The sequence below is a fragment of the Pseudochaenichthys georgianus genome, chromosome 16 (genome assembly GCF_902827115.2).
Source record: "Pseudochaenichthys georgianus chromosome 16, fPseGeo1.2, whole genome shotgun sequence".
NCBI classification, from domain to species: domain Eukaryota; kingdom Metazoa; phylum Chordata; class Actinopteri; order Perciformes; family Channichthyidae; genus Pseudochaenichthys; species Pseudochaenichthys georgianus.
Window position 1 is genome coordinate 26,135,068 of NC_047518.2, and position 18,434 is coordinate 26,153,501.

An 18,434-nucleotide genomic window follows, 5' to 3' on the forward strand; every position below is an offset into this window, starting at 1 on the left:
ATAACTTCTATAACTCAATGAGATGTCGTGTGCCCTTTTCTTCGGTTGTGCTATAATTGACTTTAAACAATATGATTGCCTTGTTTGTTGCCTTTAAAATCATTACGGCTGTGACAAACAGTCCATTATAAAGTAACCTAATCTGGGATCATTTTCGTTTCAACTCCAGAAGCCTTATTTTTCTCCCCCAAAACACGGTATTTGTCACTTTTAAAGAAACATGTTGTCTGTAGAGTTATTTTGTATTATGAAAAACTTTGCAGCCATTTCACTGAACAAGCTATGGATGTTAATACATCACTTTTCAGTATACACCCTCTCTAAAAAACATTTTCAAATCCTCGTGAATCATTTATAGTGAAGGAACTTTATTTGTAATCTTAAATTTGTATAATCCACGATACAAATGTTAACCAACTAGTTTAAATGACTAGTTATGTTTCTTTTGTTTACACCAGTAATGCTTACAATAATTCAACTAAATGGCAAATGTTGTGTTTTCATCGACTGCTCAGCTTTTTAAATTATATGAATATACCTGTAGAGATTGGGTTTTTAAACTGTTGATTTTAGCAAGCACATTTCACCTAAATATTATAAAATGGCCCCTTGTGAAATGGACTCAGGAACGAGAAAAGGCACACATAGATTTTCAGGCAGTTAAATTAAACCGCAGTCCTCAAAGTGTCGAAGGAAAATTCAGGGAACCCAGGAAAACATGTTTTTATTTTTCAAATCACTTTTAGCTCTCTTTTAAAAGCCACATCATCAATCAGTGACTGCTCGATCGGGATTTATTTGTATACCTTCTGCTTTCTGCTGTACTGAAACAAATATCATATATTTATTATTCTGAGGTCTGGTGCAGTAAGGCCGAATGTTTTTTTCCATACTTAAACTTAACCATACTAGGCTAAAAAGAAACGATCAAACAACCTTGACTTTCGTGTGTCTAAGCAATGAAAATGACATCAACACAATTAATTAACCTCTTTTTGTTCAACGTATTAAGCCATAATTTAATTACAATTGATATAAGATGGATTCATCATTGTGTGCGCTACTTATCCAAAGTGGATCTACAAATAAGGAAATGTATATTACTTGTTTTTCTTATGACAACCGGCTGGAGGTCAAGGTTTAGCAGCTTTTGTTTACATTCTTCCAACACGCTTGCTAGCTACTCGATACTAATGAAAACGTCTCAATTATATTACTTGATGAATGCGCCCAATGGCTCGGGTTTAATCGTGTAACCGAATATTTGTTTGTGGTTGAATCTGTTTGAAAACTGTGCTGTAAAACGTGGAAGAGTGAATGTGACAAACTTGGCGATGCAGCCTTGGTCTGACGCTTCGCTCGAGACGAGAGGCTGGGTAATTCATAAAAGAAAGAACATATAATTGTCAAGTCTATCATGTAAAACTACTTTAATCTTCACATGAATAACTGTTTCACAAAGTAACAACTCACCGTTGAAGTCAAACCACCTGGGCAGAATGAAATATTGCATTCTCCTAATGCGTCCCTGCACATGACACACATGCACAGGCTTTGATGTATAAAAAGTGATTTTGAACTTAATTTAAAAAGTGGCCGCATAACAGGATTAAAGATACAGTATGTGACACGTGTGTCCACTTACTCAGCAGTGATGACAAATGAAAATGGATGGCAGTGTGGGAAGTAGCCCGTGTCTAAAGGTTTATGTTGGGCGTTGCAAAGAAAGAAAAGGCCATGCAAAGACTGGAGCCCCTTTGGCAAATGCATTTTATTATTCGTAGCCTATAAACAACATAATGTATTTACATTAAGCTAAACGCATTAGCCTCACATGAACTTCGAGCAGACTGCTTCAGGCCCTTTGTATCTACTTTAACGCGTAAGAACTGTAACAATCAGCATGCAATTAAAGTACATTTGGACACAGTGAAGTCTGCAACTGAGTCGAGCTTGCATGTTTCACTGATCCCAAAAATGCTGGCCCAAACAAGCCCATAGCAACCACAAGAGATAACCAAGCCTGTCTTTACAGGCCTTTGTCTTTTTGTCGCCGGGTGCCAAACTGGAAGGATGCCTGACAAAAGTGCAGCATGACTCGCATTGCTCCGCCACTGCAGTGGACTAGATGTGTCTATTTATAGCCAGGGGAGCGATATTAAATTCACCCCGAGAGACAAAGAATTCATAACCTACCTGCCAATCTGCTGGAAATAGATGTAATTTATGTTCCAATACAATTGACTCATGTGCTCTTGTTTCTTAAAAAAAGACCTCAAGCTCAGAACAAGTTCTCTATTTTAGCCTATTAAATGTTATTTGTGCCACAAGGATTGAGCCTCATAGCAAAGTCTAAATCGTGTCTTTAAAAGGCGTGAGGCGTCAGAGGTTAAGGTTAGGGTTAAGATGAGGTTAGAATTTAAAACGAAAGAAAATGGAAGGTTTAGCATATTGGCGTGAAATTGGATCTAATTGCATGTTTTGTTTTTCCCTTGTAATGTAGCGATTTGACAATAAAAGTCCACGAGCAAATCATAGGATTTACGCTAAATAAAACCCATGTTTAAAATGTGTTCAAAACAGCCTAAATTGTGTCTGAGTAAAGGTTATTGGCAGTATTTTTCCTTTCCCATACGGCCGAATGTCTACTTTATAAACTCATTGACTCATATAGCCTACACATTGAGGCGTAGGCTATCTGTCATTTTGTGCCAGTGGTCACATGGCTTTGGCCCTCAGGAATGGATAGAGATGGATCCCCACGTCAGCTTGTACGTCTAAGGATTTCTGCTCCACCAGTCTGCCTCAAAGTGACTGGAGCGCAGCGCCGTGGAGGAACTATGCGAGGATTATTATAGGACGTTTCCAACAGCAGAATATGGATTTTGATGACCGGATCTCTAGCTCCAATATGTATTTACCGAGCTGCACTTACTACGTCTCCGGAGCAGACTTTACGGGTCTCCCTCATTATTTAACCCAAAGCCAGTCCTCTTGCCCTAATATATACCCATATCAGTCCTCAGCACTGCCACAGGTCCCGTCCGTCAGAGATGTGGCTTTCAGAGACTATGGGCTTGATACTTCCAGTAAATGGCACCACAGCAGGGGGAGCCTGTCACACTGCTACCCGGAGGACATTGTGCACAGGGACGGCTGGACGAGCTCGACCTCCAGGGGGGGTGAGATCCTGGTGAAAGGCAGCTCCAGCGCCAGCCACTCCAGCTCCTCCAACCCGACGCACGGCTTCTATGGCAGCGTTGGCAGGAACGGCGTTCTGCCACAGGCTTTTGACCAGTTCTTCGACACTGCCTATGCGAGCGCAGAGAGCAGCACAACGCCCACAGCACATGCAGCAGACACGGACAGATACGCCGCAAAAACAAGCCCCGCTCCGGATCACCCTGACTCGGACTCCGGGGAGAGCTGCAGCCCCAAGTCGTCCTCCGGCCACAGCGATGAGAGACAGAGCAAAGGCAGCAGTGAGTACGCAGCTGAACGCAACAAGGAGAAAAATCTAACGCGTTGCTCTTAAAGCTTTTTATATGCTCTTTTATAAGCACGTAAGGTTTATGGAGGGCCTGTAGATTTCCCCTATAACAAAACTATGTTATAAACGACAAGATCACGTGCTTGGGATTGAAATTGGTCGTGAAGACTTTGGCGTTAAGCTTGTCTTCCAAGATTTCCAACAAGATCTCCACTTTTTTTGTGCGCCAGTAAACTTCATTTATATGTAGTATTTATAAAACATAACTCAAATAACAATCTAACTTTTTTAGACACATTCAATCCCCCACATTTGTTTCCATAATGTATTTATTTTAACGTGAATATTTGGGGATTTCTTATTTTATTTATTCTGTGTTGACTGATGCTGAAGCATTTGAATGTGACTTTGTAGCAGATTTAGGCTTAAACCCTGCTCCTTATTCAAATGTAAATATTTACAAATTCACAGGATTAATGGGGATTTATTACAACAACTGCTTTTCGTGGAACTTGCTCTCACTAACACTAAAACAACAGCACTTTACGCACAGTGAAATCACAAACGGACAATACAAGCATATCAGATACACGATACTCATGACTGTTTCGTTTAGGCCTACGACCTCTCAGAAAGCAGCCGGTATGGTTTTACAGATTTCAATACATTTTTCACAACTTCCGACATGCCTAACATGTCCCACTATCAAGCCCAGTCTTTGTTTACAAATCTCGGTCCTGTATGCCTGAGAGGAGAAACACTTGACCTCCAAAGCTCTTGTAGACCACCACTGCTGACTCCAAGCAGGAAATAGATTTGTGATTGCATGTTGTTGTAATGTGTCTATTCAATCTCATGTGGTGACCTTTTGCCTTTCTATTTGTTTTTCTTTCAGGTGGTCAGAGGACACGCAAGAAGAGGTGTCCATATTCAAAGTATCAGATCAGGGAACTGGAGAGGGAATTCTTTTTCAGCGTTTACATCAACAAAGAGAAGCGCATGCAGCTCTCACGGATGCTCAATCTGACAGATCGCCAGGTCAAAATCTGGTTTCAGAACAGGAGGATGAAGGAGAAGAAACTCAACAGAGACCGTTTACAGTACTACACCACAAACCCCCTGCTATAAACACTGAACAAAGACTGTCACTGACATGTACTCCTCAACCATACACATTTTACAGGATGGCGAGTTTTGAATGTGCCAGACTTACTAAAGAATTTCACTATTTATACACTATTTTGTCATTAAACACCGTTGGCTCTATTATTATTATTATTATTATTATTATTATTATTAATAATATTAATATTTATTATTATTATTATTATTATTATTATTATTATTATTATTATAATCCTTTAATTCGGTTGGCCCGACCAATCAACCATTTTTTAGTAATGTGGTAGTGTGTGTGGTTTGCTTGAACGGATCATTTCTTTGTATCATTTAATGATATTACTCTGCTGCAACTTAAGAAGGAAAAATCATGATTTTTTTCTCCCCTAAATTGTTATACATTTCAATTGTTTTTCCAGATTTACGCACAACTTTTACAGACAGAAATGTTCTAAAATATTGTTCCTGTTTTCTTCTTTCTATTATGATTTTAAATGTATTGTGGAAATAGAACTCCGGTGATTACAAAGCTATTGTGTATTTTCTGGATTTACTAGACTTTACCTAACATTGGTTATTGGTTATTGGTCATTGTTTCATAGTTAGGGAGTAATTGGAGTTATAATCTGATACCAATTAATTCAATTTAAGTATTATATTTGACAAAATTAAACATCTGCGCTTGACCCTCAACTGAGACGCTTTGTTGAGCTCTTGGCCATAAAGTTGGATTAATCCGGAATTTCATCCAAAAGTTAAACTGATGATAAAAAACCATAACCCTAAAATGAAACATAATCTAATTTTTAGTTTTATATGCCAGCACGTGGATCGTATCAGCTGCATGATATAGGTCTGATGCTTTTTATTCCCTCATGGCTTGAAATGGGATCCGCTGCAGTTATTGTTTGATATCCATTACAAAGGGTTAATTCATTTCGTGAGATTAGAAAAGGCTGCTTTCTGACCTAACATGCCTGTTGGGTTTACTGAGACAATCTTGACACTTGTTTGAATGCATAGGCTATAAATGCAATGCATCCAACAAAAAAATATGAATTGATTTGTGTGCATACACGCTCTCATCATAGTCGGTTGTTGCTGAATGACTTTATTCATTTAATTCCCTGAGTCAGCATGGGCCACCACGCATTGACATTGGGGCATCTAAAGGGGGGTGGACGAACACCAGATGAATATAATAATCAGGTCAATCTGAATGGTCATTAATTATTCATTGTGGTGGTTTGATCCAAATAATTCACCAGCCGCATTCCAAATATGTATTTATGCCATCAGGATTTATGTTAAACTGTAAAGGAAGGTCAAAGAAGCTCACATAAACAGATGGGTAAAAGTTGTCTTGAGGCATTGTATCCGCCAGGCCCCTGGAAACAACTTAAATGGCCTGCAATAAGCTAATAAGGGTCCCGATGCCTTCTTATACCGTGCATCCTGTGAGGCTCATAGGAATTCCGCTTTGATTGCTGCACATCCTCCCAGTTGCTCCAGTAACTTGGCCATAAAACGCGGATTCGTCTGGAGCATTTGGAGTGTAGTGCAATAAAGCGTCTGAGACCAAGGTTATTAACTGTGACTAAGGGGCTGAAAAATAACGGCTGAAAGCATTGAAAGCTTGTGATCACGGACCTTTCCGGCGTCATTTGTTTCAGCATCTTACCGTGGTAGGAATATTCTGCCTGTGTGTTGTGTTGCAGTGTAGGACCAGTTGTCTTCGTCCACTGGGTGGCGCTCCTCAGATCAATGTCATTGCCGTGAATTGAGATATAAAAGAAGTTTGACTCGCCGCTCAGCTGCTTTAAAATACATCACCACCTCACGATATCATTTTTAAGGTAAGTACAGAAATATTATCATGTTCGTGTTATGACTACGGAGGTTTTCCTAATGTGATTCAATGAGGTGGCTCTGCTTTTCTTGTTTGTCCTACCTCAACTTTATCTATAAACTCAATATGTAGTAAATGTTATGATGTCATGAAAGAGTTTCTGTCCACATTTCCTCAAGACAATAATGCATTTGTTTGTTTTTTGAGCATTAGATCCAGGGCTATTTATCAGGTTGCATGTTTGAAGTAATAGACAACTAATTCGCCCTCAGAAATAAGATCACTAGGGCCTGTGTTCCAAGTATTCTGTGGCTCACTAAATTGTATAATCCCCTTACAGTTTCAAACTAAATTATACTTTATTTTCTCAATGATAAATTGGATTAATGTTGTTTTGTTGTCATGTAAACAAACTATTTTAAACCTGTGAAATGTAGAACCATACATGTCATTGCGCACGCTGGTGAGACCAAAATATAGATATTTTCATTATTTATTTTTTACGTTTCTTAAACTAAATGAATTGAATTAATACAAATACAAATGTTATGTTAATATAATACAAGAGCAGCGCAAACTGATACTGATCCATGAGGGTTTATGATTATTATCCTCCATTGCAACCCGACATGCTGCAGGTTTCACGCCATATAAAACGGCTATACATAAACTCTGATATCTAGACTTTATGGCTCCAGGCTTATAGGAAAATGGAGGTACGATGTTGTATTTCCCCCACATTTGGAGACATCTTTACGCGGATTTAAATCTGTAGGCCTGTGTTGTAAACTCCTAAACCTTTTGAAGGAAGCATGGGTTTATTTTATTTTTTATTTTATTAAAGTTGTTAGCATTCCAGGCTGACTATTTGTGTTTATGCCTAAACATTTTTTTCTTAATATAATGAAGACCAACTTTGTATCTATTTGTTACTCGTACAAAGTAATCCATGTAAGATTTGTTTATTTCAAGGACTTGCAATGTCTACTATTTAATATTAGGCCCAATTACATTCAAATGTCGTTATATTATTCTCATATGTAGGCCTGTTGTGTCAAACATTTCATTAAACAAAGGAAACAAACTATAAAGAGATGAACAAAGATATTTATTTGTATAAAAAAAACCGAATTCAACACGAGTTAAAAAATATGTTTCGAGCTTTTCATTCATGTTTAAAATGTAGGCCTTTTGGCAGGTGTTTTTAAACCTACATTTAATTTAGAAAATGGTGATTCTGTGTATGCCTCGCAGCGTTCGTGCGTTTCTCAATAAACAGTCCCAGTGGAAAAAGGGGCAACAGATGAACTTGTTCTAATGTTATGCATGTAGTATGATATACACGTCTTGAAGTCTTGCCAATATTGTGTGGCAGGAGTCGCAGGACTATCAAGAAAAAGCTATCTCCAGGGCATTGTTTAGCCAAGGCGATCCCTTCATTGTGCCTCCATGTCACCACATGCTCGACACAGCTTTCTCAGTTTAAGGTGTCTGGACGCAATCATGACATTTGCACTCACAATTCACACCACAATGATGAGTTTGTTTCCTCTGGTTTGGCCAGCAACGTGGCGAGATAAAACTGTGTGAACTGCTTTTAGATAGTCCATAAGGAATTTTAAGTCCAAACAATCCAATAATATTCATCGGAGTAGCACAAGAAGGGTTAAGTGTCCCTGGACCAAAGGGTCACACAGGACTTTTGGATCTTTGATGCACCCTGCGCTTCTCAGAGGCACCTCTAGAACCCTTCATTTTTACAGTGCTGTAAAACTGGCCATAAAGCTATGCATTGTACATAATTGTTAGGAACAGCTTTAAACAACTGAGTTGTCAAACAGGGAGTTGTTGTTAAGTTCACACATGCAGCTCTGGGCTCACCGAAAGTGAGATTCAAGGGAGATTTAAAGATTTTACCTAAAACCCTCTGATGCACCACTTTCCCTCCACATTTTCTTTCTTACGTAGCCTAAAACAAAAATATACGACACAGTGGAGCTGCCTGGCCGGACTGGGAGGAGTCTGTAGTCGCCTGGTGTTTTAATTGGCTGCAGGCTACAGTGAGAAGCGTGAGTATTAGTAATTATTCAGCAATGTTTTGAACAAGAAATGTCAGCCAGAAAGGGCTATCTTCATCCTCCGTCAAATTATACCACAACGATGACATGTCCCAACAACCAAGCTGGAAATTCGTTTTTCGTGGACTCTTTAATTAACGTGAGAACCGACAGCGGTTCATATTACCAAAGTAACGGGGTCTATTTGCCACCGGCGTCGGAATATTCATATGGACTCTCCGGAGGCTCGTGTTTCCCGGGAATCGGTAAGCGCAACGAGCCAAGCACCCAAAGCGTGATCCCGTCTTCTGCCCCGTATGTTCAGGGAATGGAAACGTGGTTGGAAACGTCTAGATCCTGCCGGGTGGATCAGCCCAGCAGCCAGCATATGCCACAGTGTTCATTCTCACCGAATATAAAAGAAGAGAGCGCTTATTGCCTCTATGAGTCTGACAAATGTCCAAAAGGAGCCACAGTAGATGACTACTCAACCGCATCATGCCCGGTTACCGGCAGCACTTTGCCAGTCCCCGGCTACTTCCGCCTGTCTCAGACATATGCGTCCTCTAGGCTTTACCATGATGTCCAGCCAAACATGAATCACTTTACTCTGCAGCGTCCTGTCCGCCTGGACAGCCAGCCCTCCCGACCCCAGGCTGCCTCTGCTGAGCCAGAGCGGAGGGAGAGCCACGAGGAGGCGCCTGTCCCCGCGCCCTGCGCCCCGGCCAGAGACGAGGACAGCCGCCTCTCCTCGGATATCTCCTCCTCCCCTGGGCCCGAGGAGACGTGCAGTACTGAGTGTCCGGAAAAGCCAGTAAAAGGTGAAGAGTTGTGATACAATGTAGACATATGTTGCAAAAAATGCACACGCCAAGTGGGCTTATAAATAGGCTTCCATTGTTTTTTTAACCAATGATTTCTGACCTCGGAGGAATGCATGAGCCTGAGTACTGATAGTCTGTTCGTGTATTAACATGTAGGTCAATGCCTGCCATTCACAAGTGTGCTTAACGGGTTTATCGGGTATGAGACGAAATTGAACGTGACTTAACAAATCAGAGCCGCGGAGCAGATCCATTGTGCTTTATTAACTGTTTTTAGATCACAAACAGCCGGTGCAGTTTATTACTGTGCTATTCAAACAGCCACCAAAGAAATGTAGATTATTAAAAATAGCATTAATTGTTATTGTGTTTTTAAATATCGTCAGGGTTTCATTATCATTGCTAAGGACAAACCAGTCTAGACCATTTGTCCTGTGCAGGACATAGTTGTCAGTTGTGCCCTCATCAAAGGCAAGCCCTTCTATAATTTCAGCAGTCTGTGCAGGATATGTTTTATGTCTTAATAAAGAGCAGTACAGGCTGCTTAACGGGGCAGGTAGTTTCTGGTAAAAATGCTGAATTGCAGCTGTATAGATATCTCAGAGATGTGGCTCTGCGTAAAATGGTTGTACAAATTAGAGCTAACAGAAACCAGTCATTACGCAGACATGTATAGGTGTCATTTTAACAGAAGAAAATGATATTCCAAATGTCCTGTTGTAGTTAAAACTATTTTATAACTTTGACTTCTTTGTTTTGTATTTTATTGGTCCATCATTTCTACAGAGCTATAAGGTTTTTTTTCTACGACGTGAGATATACACCTGTTGCCTAATGCCATGTTTCATTTTAATTGTAGGAGATGGAAAAATGGAACCCACGGCTAATTGGCTCACAGCTAAGAGTGGCCGAAAGAAGCGCTGCCCCTACACCAAGCACCAGACTCTGGAGCTGGAGAAGGAGTTTCTCTTCAACATGTACTTGACAAGAGAGCGTCGTCTAGAGATCAGCCGCGGTGTGCACCTCTCTGACAGGCAAGTCAAAATCTGGTTCCAAAACAGGAGGATGAAACTGAAAAAAATGAGCCGGGAGAATAGGATCCGAGAGCTCTCAGGCAACTTCAGTTTCTCATGAGACTGTCTGCGTCTTTGGCGCCCTCCTCCATCCATGGCAAGGGCGCCTGCAGAGCCCCCCCTTCCCAACCCTACTGTGAGAATGTCCATGGAAACAAAGACCCTACTGCTAACTTATTGATTGTTGTTCTTTCTTGTTTTCACGTCTGTTTTTTTGTTGTCGTGGATATGTATTTATAAATGGCTACATTTGTAACGTTGATCCATTGTGTATAAAATATTCAGAATGTGACCACAATGTTTCAGAGTTTCAGGCGTGTACATAGTGTATAGTCAACCTGAGTGAACCATTGGAATTTGCATGCTGGACTAACCCTTGGGACACTTGTGTTACAGTTACATGTACCTTTATGTGCCAACTAAAGAGCCCAAGAGGTCTGATGAATATTTGCACATTTATTTCTGGTAAAATTAATAAAACCATCCCTGCAACTGCAGACTTCTTATTTCATTCATGAAGGGCATGCTAGGAGCTGCGCTTTGTTTAAATCTTAAAGTTGGCACAGGTAGAGTGCATGGTGCTAATGCCTTTGTGTTTTGGAAAGTGTCCGGTCTGTGTGCAGTAAATATCCTTACAGTAGAGGGTGATGTTTTTCATAGTTTAGGCCTTTAATTGAAGTCTGGCGTCTGTGAACATCGCATTGCCTTTTGTCCTTGACATCAAACTTCATTTTAAACTAAATACAACGAATGGAGGCACAGTGTTGTTGTAAAAATGTATTTCAGAATTGTTTTATCTTTTTATAAAGTGAGGCCTTGTTCCAAAAAAAAAGGTCAAACAATTACAAAGGTAAAATTCTTCATTTGAAGGTTTGGGCAGCGACGCATATGGACTGCCTTGGACTGAAGCAGGAAAATCCCTGTTTGTGAATTGCCGCACTCGTTAGATCACGATTAAAATCTTCTTTTCGCCTTTAAATATTTCCACAAAAAAAACCATTTAATCCTGCCATACTGAGAAACTACATAATTTCTTCAACACACATTATAAGAGATATTGCTGAAGAGAAGAGCGGGCTGTTGAGTGGTTTAGGTAGTCTCATGTTGTTGGGCTTTTATATTTCTCCCACAACACGAAACTGTCTTGATTACCACAGTAAAAACTCGTCGCATCATGAAAAGTGAGTCCCTTATAATTACTCGTCGATTTGTGTTAATCATTTTTCACAGACTGCTTCAAATCACAATATAATTTGAAAAAAAGTGCAATAAAGTGTTTTATTGTTGTGCGTAAAATGAACTTTTTCTATGCGTTTTATCTTGTGAGTTTTCATTATAAAGACAATTTCTCTTATCTCAAGGTATGTTACATTTAATCTTAGAGATACAACCTTTTTTTATCACCCTAGCAAAAGATTTTGAGCGTCTCTATGTGATCCAACAGGCGAAAGTAAAGATGCAAGCTGTGCAATGAAAGGATTATGGCTTGTCAGTGCAGGAGAGGCGGAAAGGACAGACAAGGCCTCGGTTATGATCATTGCAGTCTGCCAGTTGCCTCGCCGTAGGAAATGCCGGATGCGTCTGCTAGCTCCAGAGAAAGGACACAAAGGCTTAGCTTTATTGGTGATATTTAGCTTAGACAGCCAGGTTGTAACCCAAAGAAAAACAACTCAATTGCCCGTGATAAAAATGACTGTTATATAGCACCCAAATAACCCATACTACTTTCCGTTTTAGATTGCCTTTAAAGTAGACCCATAATCCTGCAGACCCAGCGATGCGCTTCTCGGAAGCTGTCTCTTAATGCTTTTTGATATTCTAAACTCAAATTATGTTTTAAACACATTTCTGCTTGTTTTATTTAATTAAAAAAGTATTGAAATGTGTTATACAAAAACCACTAACAAGAACTAGTAACGTCTACCAAAGTGAGAGATTTAAAGATGGCGGTCAATAAACTAATATCAATTCCATATAATAAATAATCCCATAAGGCACATTTTGAAATGGAGGTTGTTTTGTGATTTCGCAAATGGAGGCTTTTAAGTCCCGTCCCCCGTCCCCCCCCCCTCTCATTTATATCTCAACTATGTTCGATTACACCACCATACGATCTCTTGGCAGAAATCATAACGTTTATTGCTTATAAAACGAAATATTTGCCAATAAAGAAGCGCGGACTTGCTATTAAAATATGGTGGGGAAAATGGTGGCCATTTAGTTGAGCAGCAGGCTGATTTATTATTTATTGTTCTGTCCCACGGTCACGTGTCTGGGGCGCCCTATCCAGTCTTGGGCAAGGTTCAACTTACCGGACGCATTGAGCCCCTAGCTGGTGCAGGAAAGCAGCTCTTTATGTGCAATGAATCTGAATGATCTGAACATTGCAAGCCTGTAAACGCGGTTTATATATATATTTTGGGCTTTTGCATTTCTGCGATGTCGACGTTGGGAACGAGCTATTACATTGAGGCTCCTGTTCTTCCCGAGCAGGACGATATGGCACCGAGGTACTCGTCAGCTGCAGGGGTGGAGCAGGCGATGCTCACCGAATATGGCGGACAGGAATCTTGCACTTTGCAGGCGAAATCTTCTATTTTTGGTGGATCTTGGAGTCCCATCTCGACCCACCCTCCGAACACGGCCACTCCGACCTATATACACCACCACTACACCAACGGGGACAGCGATGGTATGTTTACGCGCTCCTGGGCGTTGGATCCGGTCTCTGCGTCCCTGTGTTTGACGGGATTACCGTCGACGGCCATGCATTATGAGATCAAACCCGAGCCTCGGATTGGAAGTGCTGAATGTACAACTTTGGAGACGCACACACCTCTTTTGTCTGACATTGAAAACGGAGCATCCCTTGTGGAGATTCCCTGCCAAACCACATCCACGTCTAAAGCCAATGAAAGGAGCCCGTCAGCAGAGGACGATCTCAAGAGGGAGATAGAAGCAAGTAAGCAATGCAGTTTCTATTCTATTCTCCTTACTCTATGAGCTCATTTAGGTGAATGAAAGTGGCGTTAGCTTGGAAATTGGGAGATTTTTTTTTGGGACGTCATTTATAAACATGGATATATTTGATAGTGTTTCAAAGAGATGTAATGGTTTAATGGAATGACATGGTCTTTTGTGAAATTAAATAAGACTATTCTCCAATGGGATGGTCACCCCTCAATGCATCATCCTTCATAGGAATAAATAGTGTCATGTGATGTTGAATAACCAAAGATTGTTCCTATTTCAATAATCTTGTCGGGCGTAGCATGTATTTATCAAACTATTAATGCAGGAGCAGTCCTGTTTTTGAGTATTCTGAGAGTAACTCTCCTGTCTCTCGGTTTTGACCCCCCTGTTTCCAGATAACCCATCGTCCAACTGGCTTCATGCAAAGCCCACCAGAAAAAAGCGTTGTCCATATACAAAGTACCAAATCCTCGAACTGGAAAAGGAGTTTCTGTTTAACATGTACCTCCCCCGGGATCGTAGATACGAAATAGCGAGAGCCCTGAGTTTGACCGAGAGACAGGTGAAAATCTGGTTTCAGAACCGCAGGATGAAGATGAAGAAAGACAACAAAGACCGGCAGAGAGACAGTTAACTTTGGACTGATGCTGGATTAGAGAGGAGAGGAGGGGGGAGAGGGGGAGTCTGTCTTTAATATTCCTGACCTGTTACACATGTTGTTGTAAAGTGTGTGTAGTTAAACAATGCTGGATGTTATTGTTTACTATGGTGTCCAGTGTTTCATGTTTGTGAGAGGACAAAGTGTCTCGTCAGAGTTTAGATGTGTTGTATTTGACGCACAGAAATAGTGAGTAGGTCGTTTGTTATTTGCATGAAATGATCCTCGACTACCTGAATGTATTTCAGCTACCTATTTGCATTGTTTAAGTTATTGTTTTTGCAATCTATATGTTTTATATCCGTCTGTTTTGTTCCATTTGTGCACACTTCAAATACCTCATCCGTTCATTGTTTCATGTAAAAATAAAAAGTAGTTTGTATATAGCACAGAAAGTAATTATGACTTATTCATTTGGTATCATTTTGCGTTTAACATTGTAACACACTGCGTATTTATAACACATTTAAACTAAATATAGACTATAAAGAATATTGTACTGAAAAATACTATTTTTCGTTCTCTATTCTTTCTTAATTCCTTTATTTATTTGTTAAGCACATTTTACTTCCGTGTTCACCACAAGAAATTCTAAACTATTTTCACAGAATAAGTATTTGTACTTATTTCATTGAAAATTAATTGAACTAAAACAATTTAATTGAAGATGAAAAAATATGAAATAGTTTATACTATTATAGTTTCTTCTCTCTTGTAACCATTCCAAATACTACCCACAGAAAAAGATAATCCTGAGGCCTGTGCAAATAGTTTCTTCTTATGATAATATTTATAAATCAAAATAATAATATTTGGAAAATAAGAGAGGGATTTGCATTCGATTGTAACATGGTCAATAACTTTAGATTAATACACACATTGTCCTTTTTAAAGAGCCTCCTGTTTAAACAATATTTGAAAATGGAAATTATATTTGAAAAAGCTTGTATCCTTCGATTTAAATGTGTTTACATAAATAGAAACGACAGTATAGACTATACCCAACAACACACAGCGCAGGCACAATTCAAATAAAACGTCACGAAAGAATCAGGGCAAATTAAACAACAGCGAAACCCATTTTAGCGTTTAAAGATACTTTCTACTCAATTATTATCTAAATCCTTTCATATATAAATGCACTATCTTTTAGGACATCTTCGGTCTTTTAGCGCCCTACAAACTAGACTGGATGCCCTCCTGCAATAAACCTCGATCACAGCCTCAACTGTTCATAAGGTGCGAAAACAGGAAAGCATGAAGGCTCTGTGAAAGCAGTAAAGCAACATTTCTAATGAACAATGAGCCCCGGGAAAACAGTCAAATATGTGATATTGTTTTAAGCTAGGGCGGCTGTGGCTAAGTGGATAGAGTGCTGGACTTTGAATCTGGGGGTAGCAAGTTCGAGTCCCACTGCAGTCAGCATGTCGTTGTGTCCCTGGTCAAGACACTTCACCCCAAATTGCTCCTGTGGGGATTGCCCACAGTACTGAATGTATGTAAGTCGCTTTGGATAAAAGCGTCTAACAAATAACATGTAATGATAGGCCTGACACACACACACACACACACACACACACACACACACACACACACACACACACACACACAGAGGGTCTAGCAGGACTGCAGATGGCTCTGTCTTAAAACCTCTAATTCCTTTACAACCGTCTACCGACCATTAGTCTGTCTCGAAGCAGAGACATCCTTGTGTTGTTTAGTCGCTGCAGCAGAGCTCTCAGGACAACAGACACACACAAACACAACAACATGTGTAACACTCTTAAAAGTTTCCAAATAAGTTAAAAAAAACAAAACGTTATTTGTTGTCCACTTTGACGAACAAGTTGAAAATTACACATGAAATACAAACAAACACAATCTTAAATGAGGACAAACACAGTGTCCTGATGCTGGTGTCACTGCTCCTCGCTGACCTGGGTGCTGATTTGCTCTGACCGCCAGCAGGTGGAGGCAGCAGCTCATCTGAAGAAAAGTGTTCAAACTGGATGGTGCGTTCACGGCACACCAAGAACATTATCACTTTATTACAGACCTGCAGCAGTTGTCTCGTTTTCGTCGTAAAACATCCCATCTTGCTCAGTTTCGTTTTATGGTCACCCATGGCATAAATTGCTCTTTAAAAATCTTTATTTTTACGAAAGTGGGATTTTGTTTGTCATGGGGTTTCTTTATTCTGTATTTCATCAAATAGTTGATCAAATGGCTCCCTCTGTGCTTGTGAATACGAGATATGTGATGGGAATGCATAATACTCACACATCTACAGGTATTGATAAAAAAGCATACATATTTATATCCATGGAATCAAAAACTATTATACCAAATTACTATGTTATAATTACTAAACTATTGTGTACATAGTTTGTACAGGCACATTCACACATACATCCTTTGGCATGCAATAACTTCCCTTTTTTTCTCCCAGAGTAGTACTGGATCCCAACTGAGCAATGAACTTGAGGTCCTAAAGTAAGAGATACCCCAAAGCTTACCTCCCTCCCTGGTTTCCCATAATGCCCCCCTCAACCTCATCCAAATCCCCCTATATCAACCCCAAAGGTCACCCACATGCAGACCATTAAGTCACGTATTCCTTTTTTGGAAAACTGTAAAGATAAGCATGATAAAATAGTGACATTACACCATATATTACACTTAAGAAACCTTCAGTTAATGCTCTTCAGAGCGTAGATGGCATTCCTGTGTGATCCTGCATGAATCTTCCATGAAAACAGCCATGCTGCAGAAAAACAGAAAGTTTCTTGGACGCAGTGACCTCCTGAGACCCCTATACATCAAACCTCATGACACCGACAGAGGAGGCCACAAGTGAACTTTGGAGGAGAAGTTCAGAGGAGTAGAGTCATGAGCACATGTGAGTCTATTGTATCCACTTTATCTCACTGCCAATGGTCTGCTGTATGAAAGTGGATAGTGAGGCTATTTCTGTGTTTCTGTAATAAGGTCTTAAAACATTACTGCAGAAGATGACTTGAAACTATTCCTAATAACATCACAGATTAATGCAGTTTTCAAGGAAACCATACTTTTAGAATTTGGACTTGGCTTGCAAGTGAACTTATTTCTCAGTTACTTATGCATTTACCTGGATTTCGATATATCCTCATCCTCAATTTGAAATGATTTATTTGCTCAGTGAATGATAAAACATCAATGTCTGCCTTTAACATGCACTGAGCAAGGACACTCGAAAAGGCTGAATATCTCTTAAAGCTGTGTTGTTCATTTTACTCTTATGATCCCAAATGTAACATTACATGTCTTGTTTGATTTCCTGAGAGGCAAGAAGAAGGACCCAAAATGACAGTATCTCTGATTTTATCACAATATTTCTGCACATGTCGACGTGCAGAACAGTTTGATTTGCAGCCTTTAACGCCCCTGAAGTATCTGTCAAATCTGCTCATGAAACCAGGGGCTCAATAAATAAAACTGTTATGTGAAAATCCTGTCATGAGCACTGCTTTGTTTCCTAGACAACACACACACACACACACACACACACACACACACACACACACACACACACACACACACACACACACACACACACACACACACACACACACACACACACACAAGCGCGCGCGCACACACACACACACACACACACACACACACACACACACACACACACACACACACACACACACACACACACACACACACACACACACACACACACACACACACACACACACACACACACGTACAAAACGAAGTTAAATGTGTATTCCAGAAGGGTGATGCACGATTGAATACTTCTGTATTTTTTTACAGTTGTCCCCCACGGGCAGAATATAATGGTGTTCACGGTATAATGACTAAAAACAACTATACAGACACTTTTATGCATTTTCTCACCAATTTAACCAAATGTAATTTCAACATTTTACATAAAATCGCTTGTGCATAATGTGTAGGAAATCAATATGAAATATGTGAAAAATCTTAAACATAAAATTGCAATTCGATACATTAAGAATTATTTTAACACTGAAAAAACAGATGGGCATTGTAAGTATCCACATATTTATTTTTAGTACGGGCATACATTTGCATGACACTCACAAAAAATAATTCCAAAACAAAGTCAAGACTACGAGTTATAAATATATATTCTTAGTTACCAAAAAAGCACCAAGAGTGGTGACAGATTTGGCCTGCTTGCTTCCCAGATGTCTCTTGTTGTCTCGGAACAGACGGGCAGCGCCGCTCCTCCTCACATCCAGACACCGTCTTCTTTCTGTCTGCATCCGTTCAGCAAGCAACAAAATGTGGCTTTATGTCTGCACATCTCCGCATGAAAACAGCACACTTAAATCAATATGTGTATATATAACGTT

General features: G+C 39.9%; 3 protein-coding genes across 3 annotated transcripts; all 3 read left to right on the forward strand.

Annotated features, from left to right (window-relative positions):
• The first annotated feature begins 1,792 nt into the window (after positions 1 to 1,792).
• hoxa11b (homeobox A11b) lies at positions 1,793 to 5,208 on the forward strand. The gene is made up of 2 exons (XM_034102955.2): positions 1,793 to 3,482; positions 4,386 to 5,208. Exons 1-2 carry the CDS (start codon positions 2,879 to 2,881, stop codon positions 4,616 to 4,618), a joined length of 837 nt encoding a protein of 278 aa, XP_033958846.1. The 5' UTR covers positions 1,793 to 2,878; the 3' UTR covers positions 4,619 to 5,208.
• A 2,508-nt stretch (positions 5,209 to 7,716) lies between these two features.
• hoxa10b (homeobox A10b) lies at positions 7,717 to 11,670 on the forward strand. The gene is made up of 2 exons (XM_034103291.2): positions 7,717 to 9,336; positions 10,199 to 11,670. The coding sequence occupies exons 1-2, from the start codon at positions 8,568 to 8,570 to the stop codon at positions 10,471 to 10,473; spliced, it is 1,044 nt and encodes a 347-aa protein (XP_033959182.1). The 5' UTR covers positions 7,717 to 8,567; the 3' UTR covers positions 10,474 to 11,670.
• Positions 11,671 to 12,730: 1,060 nt separating this feature from the next.
• hoxa9b (homeobox A9b) lies at positions 12,731 to 14,387 on the forward strand. Its single transcript, XM_034103292.2, has 2 exons — positions 12,731 to 13,374; positions 13,781 to 14,387. The coding sequence occupies exons 1-2, from the start codon at positions 12,852 to 12,854 to the stop codon at positions 14,017 to 14,019; spliced, it is 762 nt and encodes a 253-aa protein (XP_033959183.1). The 5' UTR covers positions 12,731 to 12,851; the 3' UTR covers positions 14,020 to 14,387.
• The last annotated feature ends 4,047 nt before the right edge of the window (positions 14,388 to 18,434 follow it).

Coding starts and splice junctions, on each gene's coding strand:
- hoxa11b (XM_034102955.2), top strand. CDS start 2,879: ATGGATTTTGATGACCGGATCTCTAGCTCCAATATGTATTTACCGAGC. Junction 3,483..4,385: donor GAGACAGAGCAAAGGCAGCA/GTGAGTACGCAG, acceptor TTTTTCTTTCAG/GTGGTCAGAGGACACGCAAG.
- hoxa10b (XM_034103291.2), top strand. CDS start 8,568: ATGTCAGCCAGAAAGGGCTATCTTCATCCTCCGTCAAATTATACCACA. Junction 9,337..10,198: donor TCCGGAAAAGCCAGTAAAAG/GTGAAGAGTTGT, acceptor TTTTAATTGTAG/GAGATGGAAAAATGGAACCC.
- hoxa9b (XM_034103292.2), top strand. CDS start 12,852: ATGTCGACGTTGGGAACGAGCTATTACATTGAGGCTCCTGTTCTTCCC. Junction 13,375..13,780: donor CAAGAGGGAGATAGAAGCAA/GTAAGCAATGCA, acceptor CCCTGTTTCCAG/ATAACCCATCGTCCAACTGG.